The 17,868-nt window shown below is 35.3% G+C and overlaps 1 protein-coding gene and 1 long non-coding RNA gene across 18 annotated transcripts in view; one reads left to right on the top strand and one right to left on the bottom strand.

Annotated features, from left to right (window-relative positions):
* LOC109109277 (protein Aster-B-like) overlaps positions 1 to 17,868 on the bottom strand; it is a 149,669-nt gene that overhangs the window by 26,614 nt on the left and 105,187 nt on the right. For 9 of the 16 annotated variants that reach the window (XM_042743473.1, XM_042743474.1, XM_042743463.1 and 6 more), the window contains 2 exons: positions 7,573 to 7,786; positions 4,754 to 4,774 (listed from right to left, as the gene is read on the bottom strand). In XM_042743473.1, coding sequence (XP_042599407.1) covers positions 4,754 to 4,774; positions 7,573 to 7,786 — 235 coding nt within the window. Of the gene's footprint in view, positions 1 to 4,753; positions 4,775 to 7,572; positions 7,787 to 13,574; positions 13,715 to 17,868 lie in introns of those variants that run through there. The other 7 variants (XM_042743469.1, XM_042743472.1, XM_042743465.1 and 4 more) reach the window with 2 other exon arrangements.
* On the top strand, positions 11,099 to 17,271 carry LOC122140338. Of its 2 annotated transcripts, XR_006156992.1 has the most exons (4): positions 11,099 to 11,253; positions 13,610 to 13,685; positions 15,541 to 15,664; positions 17,134 to 17,271. It is a non-coding gene; the product is annotated as an uncharacterized LOC122140338 (long non-coding RNA). The 2 variants fall into 2 exon arrangements; XR_006156991.1 differs by lacking the exon at positions 11,099 to 11,253 and having other exon boundaries at positions 13,548 to 13,685.

The following is a 17,868-nucleotide window of genomic DNA, read 5'->3' as shown; positions in this document are numbered from 1 at the left end:
GCAAAGCAACTTTTTTTCTCGCAAATATGACTGTATCTGTGCAAAGTGACTTTATTTCTTGTAATTATGACTCATTTCACAGTGATTTTATTTCTCAAAATTATGACGTCTTGCAATTTGATTTTATTTCTCATAAGTATGGTCTAAATATGAACTAAAAGGACAAATTTCTTGTAATTATGAATTTTCTATTTTGCAAAGTGACTTTATATTTCATCGCTATTATTTTATACCGCAAAGTGTCACTTTTTATCTCGCAATGAATTTTTCTTTTAATTATGGCATTTTACTGTAAATTGCCATGAGATTTTATTTCTCATAATTATGACATTATATCCCACAATGTGACTTCATTTCTCATAATTGACATAAATAGCAATGTGACTTTATTTCTCTTAACTATGACTTCATATCTGTGCAAAGTGACGTTATTTCTCAAAATTATGAAATATCTTGCAATGTTATTTTATTTCTCGTAATTATGACATTATATATCGCAGAGTGACTTTATTTCTCATAATTATGACTGTTTATCTCTCAAAGTTATAATTCATCACTGTGATTTTATACTGCACAGTGGCACATTTTATCTCGCAATATGACTTTCTGGTCTAAATATGAACTAAAAGGACAAACCCTTTGATAGATCCCACCCAAACTTCCTGCTTGTACTTGGATGCACATCAACACAGGATATAAATTTGCATTCATTGAAATCATTGCATGGGGTCATTGAAGGCATGATTACAGGCCTGGTAAACAACTCAGGAAGACATGGAAAAATATTTCAATGTCAACAGAAAAGGTAGTGTGAACAAAAACAGTCTGCATTATAGTGATAAACTTATCTTGATTAACATAAACATATCTTCTTTAGTACAGACCACCCCCTTAATGAAAAGAAACTTAAGGAAAATAACTTAACGCAGGGACAAACTGATGCTATATTAGTTTGAAGAGGTACGACACATAATGGGGTCCCTTGTATTATAGTCTAGGTTAAAGTGAGCAGACAAAATGACTAGAAGTGTGTGTCAGCTGATAAGCCATTTAATTAGCCTGCTACCTCAAACACGCTGTGTGTGTGTGCAGTGGCGGCTCGTCAGGGGAGGTCAAAATGAGAGGAGGAGGAGGAGGACTATTTGATGTTAATAAAATTCACAATTAATTTCAGTTCATGTCTCAGAATGTGTATTTTTTTGTTTGTAATTTCACAGCTATAATATCATAACATGTTACTGAAGTTGGAAAGCGCCCCTTTTCGATCACGAATGTGTCGAATCTGCTGATATAATTACAACCGCTAGGTGACAGAGAAGGGGAGGGGGAGGCCGGGGGAGAATTGAGATCTCGTGCCTCAGTTGGTAAAAAAAAATAGCCAATCAGCATTCAGTGTTCACTTTCAGCACTGATGAGTGTTGAGAAAAGAAACCTTGTAGAGGAGGCTAGCTTCCCTTTTGGTATCAACCAATCATCATAGAGACGTAAATTACGTGATATTAGTTTAAACGTCCCATGCTGCGCTGATAATGATCCAAGTACTATGATGAGTAGCGATATTGAATATTTGATCGCCAACAGATTTACCAAGCTGTCATTCAAACAGTACATAAACAAATAAAACAAAGGGAGAACACGCCTAAGCTGGATATAGGCTACAGCAGTCGTGGCTTAATTAAATAGCACAACAGGCAGCTCTCCTTTAACACAGACTTTTAAAAAGGGATGGATGTTTGCTTCAAGTGATAGGCCAGGTAAGTGATATTATATTATCTTGTTGTATGTGTGTCTTTTTATTTACGTTTTCTGACTAAAAGCAACCAAAAAGCCATTTTAAAATGGTTAAGCAAATAATAATAATAATAATAATAATAATAATAATAATAAATGGCAGGGATCCCAGACCAATACAATTAGTGTGCCTTCTCTATTTTAAAACCCCAAGCTTCCACTCGGTGTGTGTGTGTGTGTGTGTGTGTGTATGTGTGCAACTTTGACAGATTAGCTAGCACACAGCTCTAGTTGTGTCTCGTTCATGACCCTTTAAAGCCTATAGATCAACTCACACAGACCTGCTAACACACATACTGGTCTATTCCATCAAGGCTCAGGGATTGGATGGCTTAATGTAGGCTAATCTGATCTAAACTCAAAAGAGGTGTGAGACAGGTCTCTCGTGTGTACATGTGGACAGAAAGAGAGAGAGAGAGAGACAGGTGAGGAAGGGATTGGAAGAATAGTTGAGGGGTGCTACATGTATGAGCTAACACTTAAGATTTAAGTCTAACACTTTAACACTTAAGCCTTAGTTTAAGGGTCAGGGGTCAAATGAAGAAGAACATGAAATGCTTACTTTAATCAGGTTTAATCTGTCATACTGTAAAGCAATGAAATCAGAATGAAAAAGAAAAACAAGGAGAAACTAGAAGCTCATTTAATGCATCCAAAATACTGTTATACAGTGTGACTTATAATGCATGTATGTTCTAGAAATTGAACCCATAACCTTGGTGTTGCTAGCATGCTTTACTACCAAAAACCTAATATGCTGCCTACCTAAAAGCATTTTAAACACACTCTTGACATTACGGCTGCTCCGAAGAGGCAGTAACATTTTGAAGTCTTGTAATATGCATAATTACAAGGCTTTATTGCTAAATAAATAAATGGAGTCAAGAGAAATGTCTATAATAAATAAATCCAATCCAATATGGTAAAGTTGAGAGAAATGTTATAAATCAGCAATATATGCCAAACAAATTCATTAAAGTATTCAAACTAAATCCAATCTACAAATAATTTTAATTAAAACTACTTAAAATGCATATTTATTGTAGGTTTGCAGGTGCTGTATATTTTTGTCTAGTCTTCAAGACATTAGCATAGCAACATGTAAACTGCAAACTCTGTTGAGCTCATGTGCTTCACAGAGAAATAATTAAAGGAAGCTTTATGGTCTGTTTTGCATGGCATTGATTAATAATAAAAAAATATATACGCACACTTTTACTACATTATTAATTAATACTTTATTGTTTACAGGACACATAGTCAGGAAATTCCTGGGTTGGGAATTCCCTCTATTTGAAATCAACACAGATAAATCATCATCTGTCTGGAAAGACAGGTGACTCATGGAACTACTACAGTTGGTTATCCAGCCAATTTATCAGACGGCATGCTGATGTGATCAATGAAAAGCAAAGATTAAAACTGCTAAAAGCCTGCAGGTCAAATGTCTGATTCAAATAAATGAATGCAGTTACAAAAGATGAATAATCATATTAGTGTAGCAAAATCACCTTGTGAAATCTATTTGTGACCCTGGACCACAAAACCAGTCTTAACTCACTGGGGTATATCTTTAGCAGTAGCCAAAAAAAACAAACAAACATTGTATGGGTCAAAATAATCGATTTTTCTTTTATGTCAAAAATCATTAGGATATTAAGTAAAGATCATGTTCCATGAAGATATTTTGTATATTTCCTATTGTAAATATCAAAACTTAATTTTTGATTAGTAATATGCATTGTTAAGAATTCATTTGGACAACTTTAAAGGCGATTTTCTCAGTATTCTGATTTTTTTTGCACCCTCAGATTCCAGATTTTCAAATAGTTGTATCTCGGCCAAATATTGTCTGATCCTAATAAACCATGCATCAATGGAAAGCTTATTTATTCAGTTTTAAGATGATCTTTGAATCTCAATTTTGAAAAATTGGCACTGAAGACTGGTTTTGGTCCAGGGTCACATTTCATATACATGAGGCTGGTCCTCTCATGGTGGTGGCCATGTTTAAATCACATGACCAGTCAAATTATAGCTGCAAGTCTAATAACCACAATTTCTTATTCTCTTAATTATCTTCGAAAGTGGCCTTTTTTTATTATTATTATTTTATTCTATTTTTTTCGTTTCGTTGGACATGTCCATCATCTTGCATTGGTAACAAACCTCCATGAGCATTCATGCTTGGGGTTGCCAGATGTCAAGTGTTAAAATCCCCCAATAAGAGCTTTTCCCTTAAATGGATACATTATCTTCTCAAGTGTGGCTTAATATTCCCAACCTGACAACTTTTTGCATCCAAATCTGTACGCACATCTTCTCAGTGACAAACTATAATAAATCCAAGCGTCAATCTTGACTATGTTGTTTGCGATTGTGGTTGCTGAATAAATGCACTTAAGCAACCTCTGTGCCACAATACCAAGTCTTTTTTGTTGTTTTAATGAAAAATAAAAAAAATAATAAAACAACAGAATTTGGAATTAGGTATTTCACTTTAATTTTCTAAAGGTTTTTCTAGTTTTCATAATATAGAGTGGGTTAATCTATATGACAAATATAATAAACAAGATGACCCTGCATATGAGTTGGCATTCTCGCTTATGTAAAGTGCAATAATTCTGATTTTTTAAGTAATCAGTTTAACTATCATCATGCAGCCCTAAGTCAAACACTTCTTACTTGATCTCTTTAAACTATTATCATGCTATTATGCAGAATCAATATGCCAAATATAAATAAATGTGACAAATATGCTTGCTAATGAGAGAAAGAATTCTATGCATGTATTTGTTTAAACAAACACTTGGACACACACTTGCATTCACACAAACAGACAGAGTCAGACAAGACACATCAATAACACAGAAACAGACTACAGAACGGCCACTGGAGCAGGAATACAAACACACAGGGTGAGAGACTGAGTGACTACAAAACAGAAGAGAGAAATGCTTACTTTGGAAAGTCGCTTGTGAGACTAGCATGCATCGAGGAGAAAAACAGAAATCAGAAAACGGAACACAAATCAGAACAACCACAAACAGCGAGAAGAAGAACATGATAGTCAGGTTTAGATCAAAGACATTTTATATGACATCAGCAAAAGTATCAAACTCTAGAAAGAAACAGTACAGTGAGTGTGAAAAGTGAAAGGAAACAGGCAGAACAAGCGACTATAACAGTTGAAATGAGACAGACAGACAGAATGATGATGTGAGCTAGTCTGCACTCGGTGCATTGCATTTACTACAAATCATTACACATCATCTCCCCATTCATTCAGCCACCTGTTTAATGACACCCGTCCATTCATTCATTCATGCAATCATTCATGCATTCATTCTAGGTCTATAATACCTGTATAGAGCTATCTATGAATGTCTACCAATAGAGAAAGATGGGATCAGATGGTGTAGTCACGGCATGTTCCAGAAGAGACTAACTGGACAATGCTTATTTAAAATTATTTTATATATTTTACTGTCTTAAGTTTGTAATTGTGAAAGTTTATATATTTATTTATTTTATTTGACTGTATTTTTTTATTTAATTGAATATTGTAATTCTCCTTTGAAAATGCGCGTTCCGGGTCGGAATGTTGGTCTCTGTTTTGGTTTGTGAAACCCGCCCACTGCCAGTTTACCCAATTGTATTCCGGCACCCAGGGTTGCCAGTTGGCGGAAAACACGGCGTATTTAATTTCATTCATAGTCAAGTGCGCTCGTTCTTGATGGTGTCGTCAATATGGCAACCTGCATACAGCACCTTAAGTTTGACGTCGACTAGTCACTGATCCTATTGAGGGCGCAGCACGTCCTGATTTTGCTGAGTTAGATGTGCTCCTAGGTCAACATATTTTGTTGGAACCCTGGAACAACATTTTATTCCAAAAATGTAGTCTTGACCATATCCCTACACCTAAACCTAACCTTAACTATGAGAAATCCCTACAATCAGAGGAAATGATAGATGAATGACACTGATGTACAAGCACCAAACACTGATTGTAAGCCTAAACTTCACAAAAACTATAAACTGGTTCTTCAAATCTGATTGGTTAATCACAATGTGTCAGTCCTGTGCTCCTGTCTTTGTTGTGTTTTGTTCTGTGTCTGTGCCATGATCTAGTTACTCCCATGTCTGATTATGTTCATTGTTCCCAGGTGTTTCCTATGTTTATGATATGATTTATTCCAGGTGTGTCTCGTTTGGTTCTAAGTGTTTTTCCGTGTCTAGCATCCGGTATTGTTCGTCTATACCCTCTGCTATGTGTGTGTGCCTTGTTGCTGTAAATAAAGACTTTCTTCACGGATTCCCCTATGTCTCCTCGCTCCTTTGCTCATCACTCCTTCACAGTAGCAGCAGCATCGTGACACAGTGTTGTTCCAGGGTCAACAAAGAAGTTGATTCAGGAACATGTCGCACTTGTTAAAATCAGGTTTTGCGGGGCGCAACAGGATAAGAAATCTTTGAAGGACTTCCACATTTACACTCCGTTTTCAAACAGTTAAAATGACAAATAAATGCATGCTCTGAAAGCGCTCCACAAGACGTGTGATTATATTACTGGATGCTCGAAATTGAACGGGAGAATGCATATTTTAAACACCTTATTGTACAGGTAAGTTAATCGCTGTTCTTATCTAATGCTGTAACGCACACACATAGGCTTCAGACAGTACCTCCTTATTTAGTAAGGATCCATTACATTGCACAAAAGTGACAGTAAAGACTTCTATAATTATTATTTTTCATAAATGGTGTTCCTTTGAACTTTCTATTCATCATTGGATCTTAAAAAAAGGTGTCATGGTTTCCACACACACACACACACACACACAAACAGCACAACAAGTTTGATAATAATAATAATATTAATAAATAGTAGAATGACTTCTGAATGATCATGTGACCCTGAAGACTGGAGTAATTCAGCTTTACATTACAGAAATAAACTACATTTTAAAAAATATATTAAAACAGAAAACAGTTATTTTAAATTGTAATAATATCACAATATTACAGTTTTTACTGTATTTTTAATCAAATTCAGCCTTGGTGAGCAGAAGAAACTTCTTTTAATAATAATAATTCTGTTACACTGCTACTACTTACAGTAAGTACTTTCCAACATTTCAAAGTGTTCAACAGTGTTATAATATAATATAATATAATATAATATAATATAATATAATATAATATAATATAATATAATATAATAATATAATCTTTATATATATATATATATATATATATATATATATATATATATATATATATATATATAAATAAGTAATTTCAGCTGAGAGTGAAACTCTGGTTATGATTACATGTTTACACTGATTCCTTTTGCTTCTGCTTCAGCCTTTCCTGACTTTATATGTTCATATAACACAAGGAGTGATTTGGTGGAAGATTGAGCATGACATAGACTTTTAAAGTCCCCCTTTTGCAGAATTTCAATGTCAAAATATATATGCATAAATAAATCTAATTTACAGAGATGTAATAGACCTGCATGGGGCAGGTTACTTGCAAAACTAGTTTATTGTAAAACACTGTCAAATCAGAGTCTATGGGTTGGACACATGCTATGATTGGACAACAAAGGGCAAACTAGCAGGTACAGTAGGATAAGGCAGTTCCACATAATTAAGTGCATCATATCCAGTACACAGCAGGTTTCCCAGTGGAAGTGATGTTGTAGAATGACTGGGGTTGGTGGAGAACCATAGATGAACCCAATTGGTGGGGCTGATGAGGAGGAGGACATACCTTGGAGTTCTTGCCCCCGCTGCGTGTGGACTGGCCGGAGAAGGTGCGAGTGACCAGCTGCTCAGGGGTGGAGGGGGACTTGGAGGTGTCGGACTGCTCTGAGCCTTTCTCCACCATGGTGTCCGTCTCGACGTTCTGCAGAATGGGAGATCGACAGCGCTTCCGCAGAACCGGAGAGCAGGCAGGGGAACTCCTGTTAGAGTTACTGGCAGTGCTGGAGAGACGAAAGAGACAGACACATCAAGACCACTGTTTCAGTTTCTCACAGAGCGACAACTTAACTCCAGAAAGATCATTTGGCGCATCATTTCTTTGTAACATGCATTTGGTCATTTTATATCACATAATGAAAATACTCATTCTTTTAGGTGTTTGGAGTTTCTTAACCATTAAAACTACCAATGAAATTGATATTTTTTTTTATTGTGTCTGTTTTAAGTTTAATTTTAAATAAAGTTTGAGTCATTTTTTTCTCTCTTTTTTCAATTGTGTCTATATTATTTATTAAATTTTAGTTTTTAGTTTTAGCTTATTTAGAGAAATACTTCAAGTAATGCTTTAGTTTAATTAATTAAAATTAATTAAATGTAAATAAATGGATTAAATTAATAATAAAAAAAATTATATTAATTAAAATATTTTAAAATATAATGTTATAAAATATTATATTAAATGTACATATTTAATTCCAATTAAAATGGCTTAATATATTTGACCAAGCACAAACAGCACTGACAAAAAGAAAACTCAAGTGACAGACCAAAATAATCCCACTTCAAACTATAACCTAAAAATACCCCACAAATGCCACTGATCAACAAAATTCCACCTTATAAACACCACTGACCTTAACAAGTCCACCACAGACAGACTGATGTCATATAACAGACGCTAATACACACACTAAAAAAAATCGATAACCAAGCCAAACAGCAACAAACTTCAGTGTCCCAGGAACTCCAGACATCAGCTTGCATCTAAAAACACAGCTCATTTAAGACAATGATCTAATCAAATTAACACACATACAACATTTAACACACACACACACACACACACACACACACACACACACACACACACACACACACACACACACACACACACACACAAATATATAACCAAACATGCTGACTTGTCCCTGTGGATGCTCGACTCTCTTCAGTCTCCAAAGGGAGCAACCTGGTCACATTATAGGCTCTTATGCAATGCCTTACATCACTACTGGCCAATCACAATTGTAAAACGAGGTCACTACGCTATTCTACAGTTTCAGCGAGGCCTTGTGTGTGTGTGGTCTGATCACAGTGATTAGCACAGATAGCCGCCCGCTGTGGCCTGTCAGGTGCACTGCTAAAGATGCATGCTAATCATAGCGTCAGTAGCTATCTAACAGATAGTAGAAAATCACTGATTTCATCAATTTACATGCCACGAGCAACCTAGAGAGGGAGAATAAAATGATTTTGATTAAAATATATATTTATAAGCAAAAACTTTTTTACTTTTCCCATGTTAATGACTATTTTTTTAAACAAACTTAAGTATACTTTTAAATAAGTGCACTTAAAGAAGTCCATTTATTTTACATGTGTTGACTTAGAAGTATTTGATTATAATTTTAAATGTAGTGTGCTAATTGAAATATAGGTTAAATATTTTAAATGTACTAAACTGCAACTTTATCAATACAAATGTGTAATTACAAATATGTTAAAATATATGACATGCAAGTTTCAATATTAAATTAAATTAAATTAAATATATGCATTTAGCAGACGCTTTTATCCAAAGCGACTTACAATATGACATTAAAGTATATTTTAGTGTACCATAAATGCTTGTCAGGACATTCGGCAGTACAATTTAACCAAATAATTATGAAAAGAAATACAAAGATGTACTGAAGTACTACTAAGTGGGTCACTTTGCATTTAATATAAATATGTAACATGCAATTACTGTAAACTGTACACACTTAAGCATGTTTATGTAGTATATAAAAAAATATTTACTTTAAAATATTTAGCATGTAAGTATGCTAAAGTGTATTTCTTTTTCAAGGGTTTTGATATAACTTGTGTTTATTTAACAACTTTCTGAATTTTAACAATAAAAAAAGTCTTCACACTTTCTCATTTTCTTCCTTGCATGTATTCACCAATCAGATCTCAGAAAAAAACGTCATAGTGGTTCGTACCATCCCTCTTTAAAAGGTAAATGTGTGAAGGAGGATGAATTTCTGTTTGTGTCAGACGCAGGCAAGCGGAGAGGGCCGACCATCCTAAATAATGGGAATGCGCACACACACACACACACACACACACACACACACACACACACACACACACACACACTCGCAGTGCCAGCTTTTTTCCTTTCGCTGTTTTCCTGCCACGAGTGAATATGTTTCCATGGAAACAGTCAGCGCAGGACTGGCCAAGTTTGGAAGTGGTTGGACTCCACAGGGAAGAGGAGAGAGAGGGAGAGATGGTGGAATGTTAGATAACAAACGCAGGCGCGCAGCAGAGCAAATGTGCTTTGATGATGTTATCAAAAATGTGAGAACCAATCAGAGCTTTCAGTTCAACATCCGAACACAATCAGATTGACAGGTGCACGGCACCTCGATGTGTGTGTTTGTGTGAGCATGACAGGACAGTTCTGCTGTGTTCATGTTGCTATGGTAACAGGGCTGTTTTGCAATATTCAGAGTGCAGCACTAAATATAACAGCTCACATTGTCAGCTCTTCTCGTTTGACTCAACACTCTCTCCAACAAAGACATTTCCATTCATTCATTCATTCATTCATTCATTCATTCATTCATTCATTCATTCTCTTACATGTTTACTATGGCTTGTTTTGGCTACTATGCCAAAAAAATATAATTGTAAAATTTGTTCTCTCTCTTTTGTTAAAGGAAAGTATGTTTAAAAAGTAGTTTTCTATGCTTTTTTTCCCAGTCATTCTTAATAACTGCATATAGTAGGCTATATGTGTACAATACATACAAATAGTATACTATACTATAATTTTCCAAAATGTACCTAAAAAAGTGTTTATTTTTTTATTTTACTTTTACAATTATATATAGTTTAGGGGCCGATTCTTACTATTAACTATCAACTACAAGTTTTGCCTAAACTCCTAATTGGCTGCTTATTAATAATTAGTAAGGTGCAGTAGTTCTTAAAGTGCCCCATTATGCCATTTTTAAGGTTGCATATATTGTTTTATGAGTCTCCTAAAATAGGTTTACATGCATGCAAGGTCAAAAAACATGTTAGTTATCTCAGAAAATAGATTTAATTTTACCTAATTTCTAAATGATTCTTAAACGACGAAGCAGTTCAAAGAATCAGTCTCTCTAAACCCTTCCTTTCCGTAAGCCCTCACTGCTGTGATTGGTCAGATGGTGCAGTCCTTTGTGATTGGTCCAGAGCCATGGAGAGATCTCTCTACAGCTCTGGATTGGTCTACCGTGTACAGCGCGTGTCAGAAACGAAATGCCAATTGCCTTGACAGAATGACAGCCCTGGAGACCTGTCAGTACATAGAAAAGATTGTATGGATTGTAGCTTACCAACTCGAGCCGGATTCTGATGATGAAACGGTTGAAGTGGTTGACTGATAAGAGACTGATTCACAAGCACGACTGGAGCAGGACATTTCTCAGTGGTAAGTGTCAAGTGTTGACAACTTTGTGGTAATTATGAGATGTGATCAAACTAATTTTCTCTCACAGCATAGGATACAGCTCTTCTCGAAATGATGTTAACCACATAGAAACTTTACTCTGTTTGTGGGCAGGCAAGTTGGCGACCTTAAACCTGGGCGGAGATTATGCAAATGTGTTACTTCGTGACGCAGAGCCGTAACAGAATAAGATTAAAATTCCTGACGACTCGTTTCGACAATTGCGAATCGACTCTTTTTTTGACAGATAATAACTTTATCTATCGTGCACTGTCGGCGTCACAACTTTGCAGATAGTTTATGTTCACATACAGCTACATGACACACTGCATGAAAGGTAATAGTCGAAAAGGCATATTTGGGGCACTTTAAGCTTAGGTATGGGGCAGGGTTAAGGGATCTGAAATATGGTCATGCAGAATAAGGCATACACATGTGCTTTAATAATCAGCTTATTTGCTAGTAATATGCATGCTAATAAACTACTAGTTAATAATGAGAAGTGGTCCTTAAACAAAAGGGTTATTTAGTTTTCCAGTTTTGGAAATCCCTATTTTAGGATCTCTTACTATTTCCAGGATTTTCATGACTGAGGGATCCCTATATGGTATTTTGATGAACACTATGGCTGTCACTTAGAAGTTATCAAAAAAAAAACAAAACAAAAAAAAAACACTGATTTTAGATAAACTTTCTACGAGACAAACAGGCACCTTTAAAAAAGAATGATCTCACAGTTGCTTTATTGTCAATGGACCCCAAAACATCTATGGCCTTTCTCTGAACTGTCACGGGTCCAAAAAAGAACGGTCCTGTCCAGTTTGCCATGGGAAGGACTGTGGGCTGTTCCGGAAGGCTCTGTTTTCTCTGCAGTACTGGCTGAGCGTGAATAATGACCAACTGCCAGGACCCCTCTTACACACAATCAAACACAATCAAACACACACACACACACACACACACACACACACACACACACACACACACACACACACACACACACACACACCACACACACACACACACACACACACACACACACACACACACACACACACACACACCAAGCTCTAAAAGTCAGCTGAGAGAGGAAACTAGTCAGGCTGCACCTTACACAAAACCATTTTCTTAGCCCATTGGTAAACAGGTTTATTTTTTTATCAAAAAGCAAAACGTAAGAAAAAAATAAATAAGTTATATGTTTATATATATGTTCACAAATTTGTATATATTCTTTACAAAAAATCTTGTTTTAAGAATGTTTACATCTTGTAACTGGAAAACAAGAATGCAAGAATGAGTGTGGATGTGCGCTTTTACTTTCAAACAAACACTCTCAGGTTCAGCCATGAGACAGATCAGACCTCTGTCACTCAACCTGTTTGTCTGTCTGTCTGTTTCAGGATGGAAATGTAAACAACACCTGCTGCTATTATACAGCTAAAAATACAGACCAAACTATAGCTCGGTTCATTTTAAAAACACACATTAACAAGAATACATGCACACCCCACTATCAGAAAAAAGTACAAAGCTGTCTACGCGGGCAGTACTCAGTAAAAAAGCTAAAAGGTACATCATTGTACACCATATCACTGTAGTATTTTAAAAGTACATAACAATACATAAAATGTACATATTAGTACCTTTTTAGTTTTTCACATTTTAAGATAACACCAAAGTGACAACTTTGTACTCTGTATAAAAAAAAAAAAAAAAAATGTAATATAATATTTCATTTATAAATGAAAAAAAATAAATAAAACATACTATAGATAGATAGATAGATATACCTTATTCAAGCCAGAAATACTATTTAATATCACTGAAGCAAACTAAACACATTCATACCAACACAATTCATATTCATGGTAGAAGTAGCACTGCAAGGTAACAACTGCAGGATACCACTTTTTGTAAATAGTTTACTAGTATGTAAATTTGAATGAAAATGCAGTGATGCAGTAAACAGATGTGAGTGTTGACAGACAGATGGACACACACACACACACACACACACACAGTGTGGGAATGACAGAAACCATGTGCCGCACCCTATTCCTGCTGCCGAATCAAAACACACACACTGACACACACTCCCCCTCACGGTAGAGCAACACACACCGCCAGACAGGGAGAGACAGGCGGACAAGTGACGGAAAGAACCCAATCTGCATTAAGAGGCTTAGACGAGAGCACTTCGCTCTGAACCCGAGGCAGCGATTATGTCGCCTCGATGCTCACACACAACATAACCCATGCAGAACCTGCACAGAATAACACACACATCTGTCTTGACTAACCTGGCTGCCATGTATCACGCCTCTGCACCACTTAGAGCCAAGGAGAGATGGATGGATGGAGAGACAGAAGATGGGGAGAACAGAGGCATTCCCAAACGGATGAAGACAACAGTACGGAGGATGAGCGAGCGACACTAGAGCTCTGTCTGCGAGAGCCTCTCTCTCCTCATGCTGGCTGCAGCTCTCTCTCTCTCTCTCTCTCTCTCTCTCTCATCTAAGAGATCAGGGCTCGGGAGACGCTACGTCTCGCGCACCATTTGGAGGGGGTGTTGAAGAACGACGACAGAGAGAGAGAGAGAGACTGTGAGGAAAGCTAGAGGAAGAGTAGGTGAGAAAATGAGCCGTCGGCTTGTTAATTATTCAGTCTTGATAAAAGAAACAGATCTGACATCATTCACTTTCAGTTCACTTCACTGACCACACGCACACATAAAAACCCACACACAATCAGACACAAGTCTGTTTTCTTGTGTTTTTATGTTGGTTTCATACAGTTTTGAAAAAAAACTTTTGAAGTAACAATCAAGTAAGCAGTAATGTATTTTCTGATTAATTTAATACATATCAGTGGACAAGGTAAAAACTACAAATATCATCAGTTATTAAGCATTATGAGTATTAACAATGTCCCTGGGGTTTTTATCACCTGACATGTGTTCCTGCACTAATATTACTTTTTCATGAAAAAGTTAAGTTGTTTTGCAGTTTTGTTGTAACATGACAAAATAACTTCTTGCATGTTGGTTGTACCACACTGACATTTTTTTTATGAATACTTTAAAATAAAACTACTACTATTACTACTTCTTTTTAATACAAGTGTTAATTTAAATTCATTTAGCAATGCATTTAATACAACTTCACCTTGTCAAAAATAGTATATAGCATAAAAAGTAGTTATTACAAAAAGAATATTCTTTTATATTCTTTACATAAGAATGATATGGATGTAATGTTTTCACACACTTAACTGCATGGTATTTTATTCAGTACAACTGTGTACTTCTTTTATTATTTAATTATTTTTAAGGTCAATAAAGATACTTTTCAAGAATTATCTTTAACTTCAATGTTATTTTTTTTAGTAGACGTTTAAATAATAGCAATAAAAATATAACACTTTACTTAAAGCCTTTGTTTAATGCATTGTAAAAGTACAGTGGTTTTATTGCATTAATTATGCCTTGTAATGCACCTTATAATGCATTGTAAAGTCTCATGTAACAATAGTTAATACATTATAACACTTATCAGTTAATTGTTACAATGTGTATATGTTATAATTATTTATGACAAGCTACAATGTCTTACATCGCACATTTTAAATAATTACACTGCATCATACCATTTAATAACCCTTCACAATGCGTTATACATAAAGCCTTTAAGTAAAGTGTTACCAAAAAATTTCAGTTCAGAAACATAATTATACAACAAATTGATCTGAACATAAAAATAAGTGTTAAAAGCCAGAAAAAAAAAATGCTTTTGCTCTTTATCAGGCTTGCTGTGGCCTTTTTTGGACCTCCTGAGCTTGAGCAAACCAGCAGATTTCTGAGAAAGATCAAATGATTAGCTGAGCTTATGAGAAAATCCCACAATTTGTTTCACTGGCTAATTTTCATAGTGATCCTAGTAAATAAGTTCCAAAAGTTCAGTATTTATTTATTATTACAGTAGGTAATAAAACACAAACTAACAAATTAATAAGTACAGACAGAATAATTCCTGGGACAACAGTGCTTCACTTCAGGGCCAATTATGCTGATGATTGGTCATATTATGGTCCGTTTTCTTCATTTACTTAAACAGCCTGGTTGTTTAGTAAGCAACACTGGAGCATTTCAGTAAGAAAGTGCAAAACTGAAAAGGTGTGTGTGTGTGTGTGTTACCCTACAGTAAGAGTGCTGAATGTAAAGCATGGAGACCAGTGTTCTGTTGCCAGCTACTTTTGTTCTGTTTACAGTGTTTTCATGGCAACTTGGCCTTGGCAGGACTCGGCTGCGTCGGAAGTTCCCGCTGACGGCTGTTATCATAGAAGAGACATATCCATGGTGATAGCAGCAGCCGTTCACATACAGGCTGATGAGGTGCGACACAAACACCAACAACCTCCAACACACACAGCACACACGTGGATGCACAGCCCTGCACAAACACACTCGCTAATACAACCGGTCTCAGACTGACAAGAATGAAGCCTCCCACAGGGGGCGCTCCTCTGAAACAACACACTCACTAGAGGAGAACCTCAGATGAAACATCAACATTTATAATCATTACCAGATTCTATCGGAAATGCTCTCTCAGTTGATTGTTTTAAGAAACTGCTCAAAAATATTTTAATAAAGCATTTTAATATTTAATAATTATTGTAATGTAATGTATCCATTAGTATCAATCATTACAGTATATACAGAAGGCCTATGGATGCATTAAATTGATCAAAAGTGACAGTTCATATATTTGAAATATAAATGATTTTTAACATTATGAATGTCACAAAGCATTTATATTTCAAATAAATGATGTTCTTTTAAATGTTATATGGGGAAAAATGCATCGTTTCCACAAAATAATGAAGCAGCACAGCTATTTTCAACATTGATAATAGTAAGAAATAATATGAAATAAAAGTATATAAAATATATAATACTTTTATTCAGCAAGGATGCATTTAATTTGATCAAAAGTGACAGTATGTATTTTTTAAATGTTACAAAACATTCATATTTCAAATAAATTATGCACTTTTTAACTTTTTATTAATGATTCCTTGAAAAAAGTATTGATTCCAGAAATGTATGAAGCACAATTGATTTCAACATTAATAATAATCAAAAAATCAGCATATTGATATTAGAATGATTTCTGAAGAATCATGTGACACTGGAGACTACAGCAATGATGCTGAGTGTTCAGGAATAAATTACATTTGAAAACATATTCAAACAGAAAGCTATGGAAGCCTGTTTCCGACACTGAATAAAAAATTAAAAAAGGTTATTGCTACTTTTTATCTCACAATTCTGACTTTTTTCACTGAATTGTGAGATTTAAACTTGCAGTTATGAGTTATAAAGTCAGAATTCTGACTTTTTTCTCAGAATAGCGTGATATAAACTTACAATCGAAAGTTTACATTCTGAGGGGGGAAGAAGATTGATATGTTCTCAGAATAGCGAGTTTATATCTCACAATTATGACTTTTTAACTTGCAATTGCGAGTTTATATCACGCAATTCTGAGAAAAAAGTCAGAATTGTGAGATAAAAAGTCGCAATAACCTTTTTTATTTTTTATTCAGTGGCGGAAATGGGCTTCCATAGAAAGCAATTATTTTAGACTGCAAAAAATATTTAATAATATTGCTGTTTTTTACTGTGTTTTCAATCCAATATATGCAGCCTTGTAGAGCATAAAGTTTAAAATCTTACCAACTCCACACAATGGTAGTGTGTGTGTGTGTGTGTGTGTGTGTGTGTGTGTGTGTGTGTGTGTGTGTGTGTAAGCTCTGCGGCTCTGCAAAGACAGCGTGTGTGTTCATGTGTCCAAACAGGGACATTTCAGAAGCCTTGTGTTACTGCCATTTATGAGCAAGGTCATTCCCACGGGACACGCCGAAAACATCAGTAACGCTGAGACAAGTGGCCTCCAATGGCAACACCACGCGATCTCATTGGCTGGAGCAAAGCGGGACTGATCCAACTCAGCACTGATGAGCTCACACAACACAACCCAATTCAAACAGCCAAGTGAACGACACAGAGGAAACCAAATCTATCTTTGTGACAACTTTTTGTGATTGTAGATCACTGGAGCTGCCAACTGGGTTCACTTACTGGTGCAACAGGAAACTAGTTCAGAAACGGTTAATGGGTGGTCCTGTTGATTATACTAGAGTGATGTGTACAGAACATATATATCTATAGCACTGACTGGAAAACATAGGAAGGGAGTGTGTTTAATTGTAATGAATGTGTATTGTAGTGTACTTCAAATATTAAAAGTATTTTTTTTAATGCCTTACTCGTACATAATATGAACAAAATAAAAGACCATACTGTATAAGTGTACTTAAAGAGAGGCACTTTAATGACTTTTATATCTCTAAAGTTCTTTAAAGAAAAAACAATAAGAAAGAACACTAATGTCAAATTCCAAGTTTTATTTTGTTTTTAAAGTACTTGATAATAAGATTAACTGCAGCATGTTATTTCATATTACTATTAAAGTTCATATATTTTAAATGTTCTAAATTGCAGCTTCTTTACAAATGTGCAATTACAAATAT

The sequence above is a fragment of the Cyprinus carpio genome, chromosome B18, assembly GCF_018340385.1.
Source record: "Cyprinus carpio isolate SPL01 chromosome B18, ASM1834038v1, whole genome shotgun sequence".
NCBI lineage: Eukaryota > Metazoa > Chordata > Actinopteri > Cypriniformes > Cyprinidae > Cyprinus > Cyprinus carpio.
The sequence above is the reverse complement of the archived record's forward strand: the minus strand, read 5'-3'. Positions and strand labels throughout refer to the sequence as shown.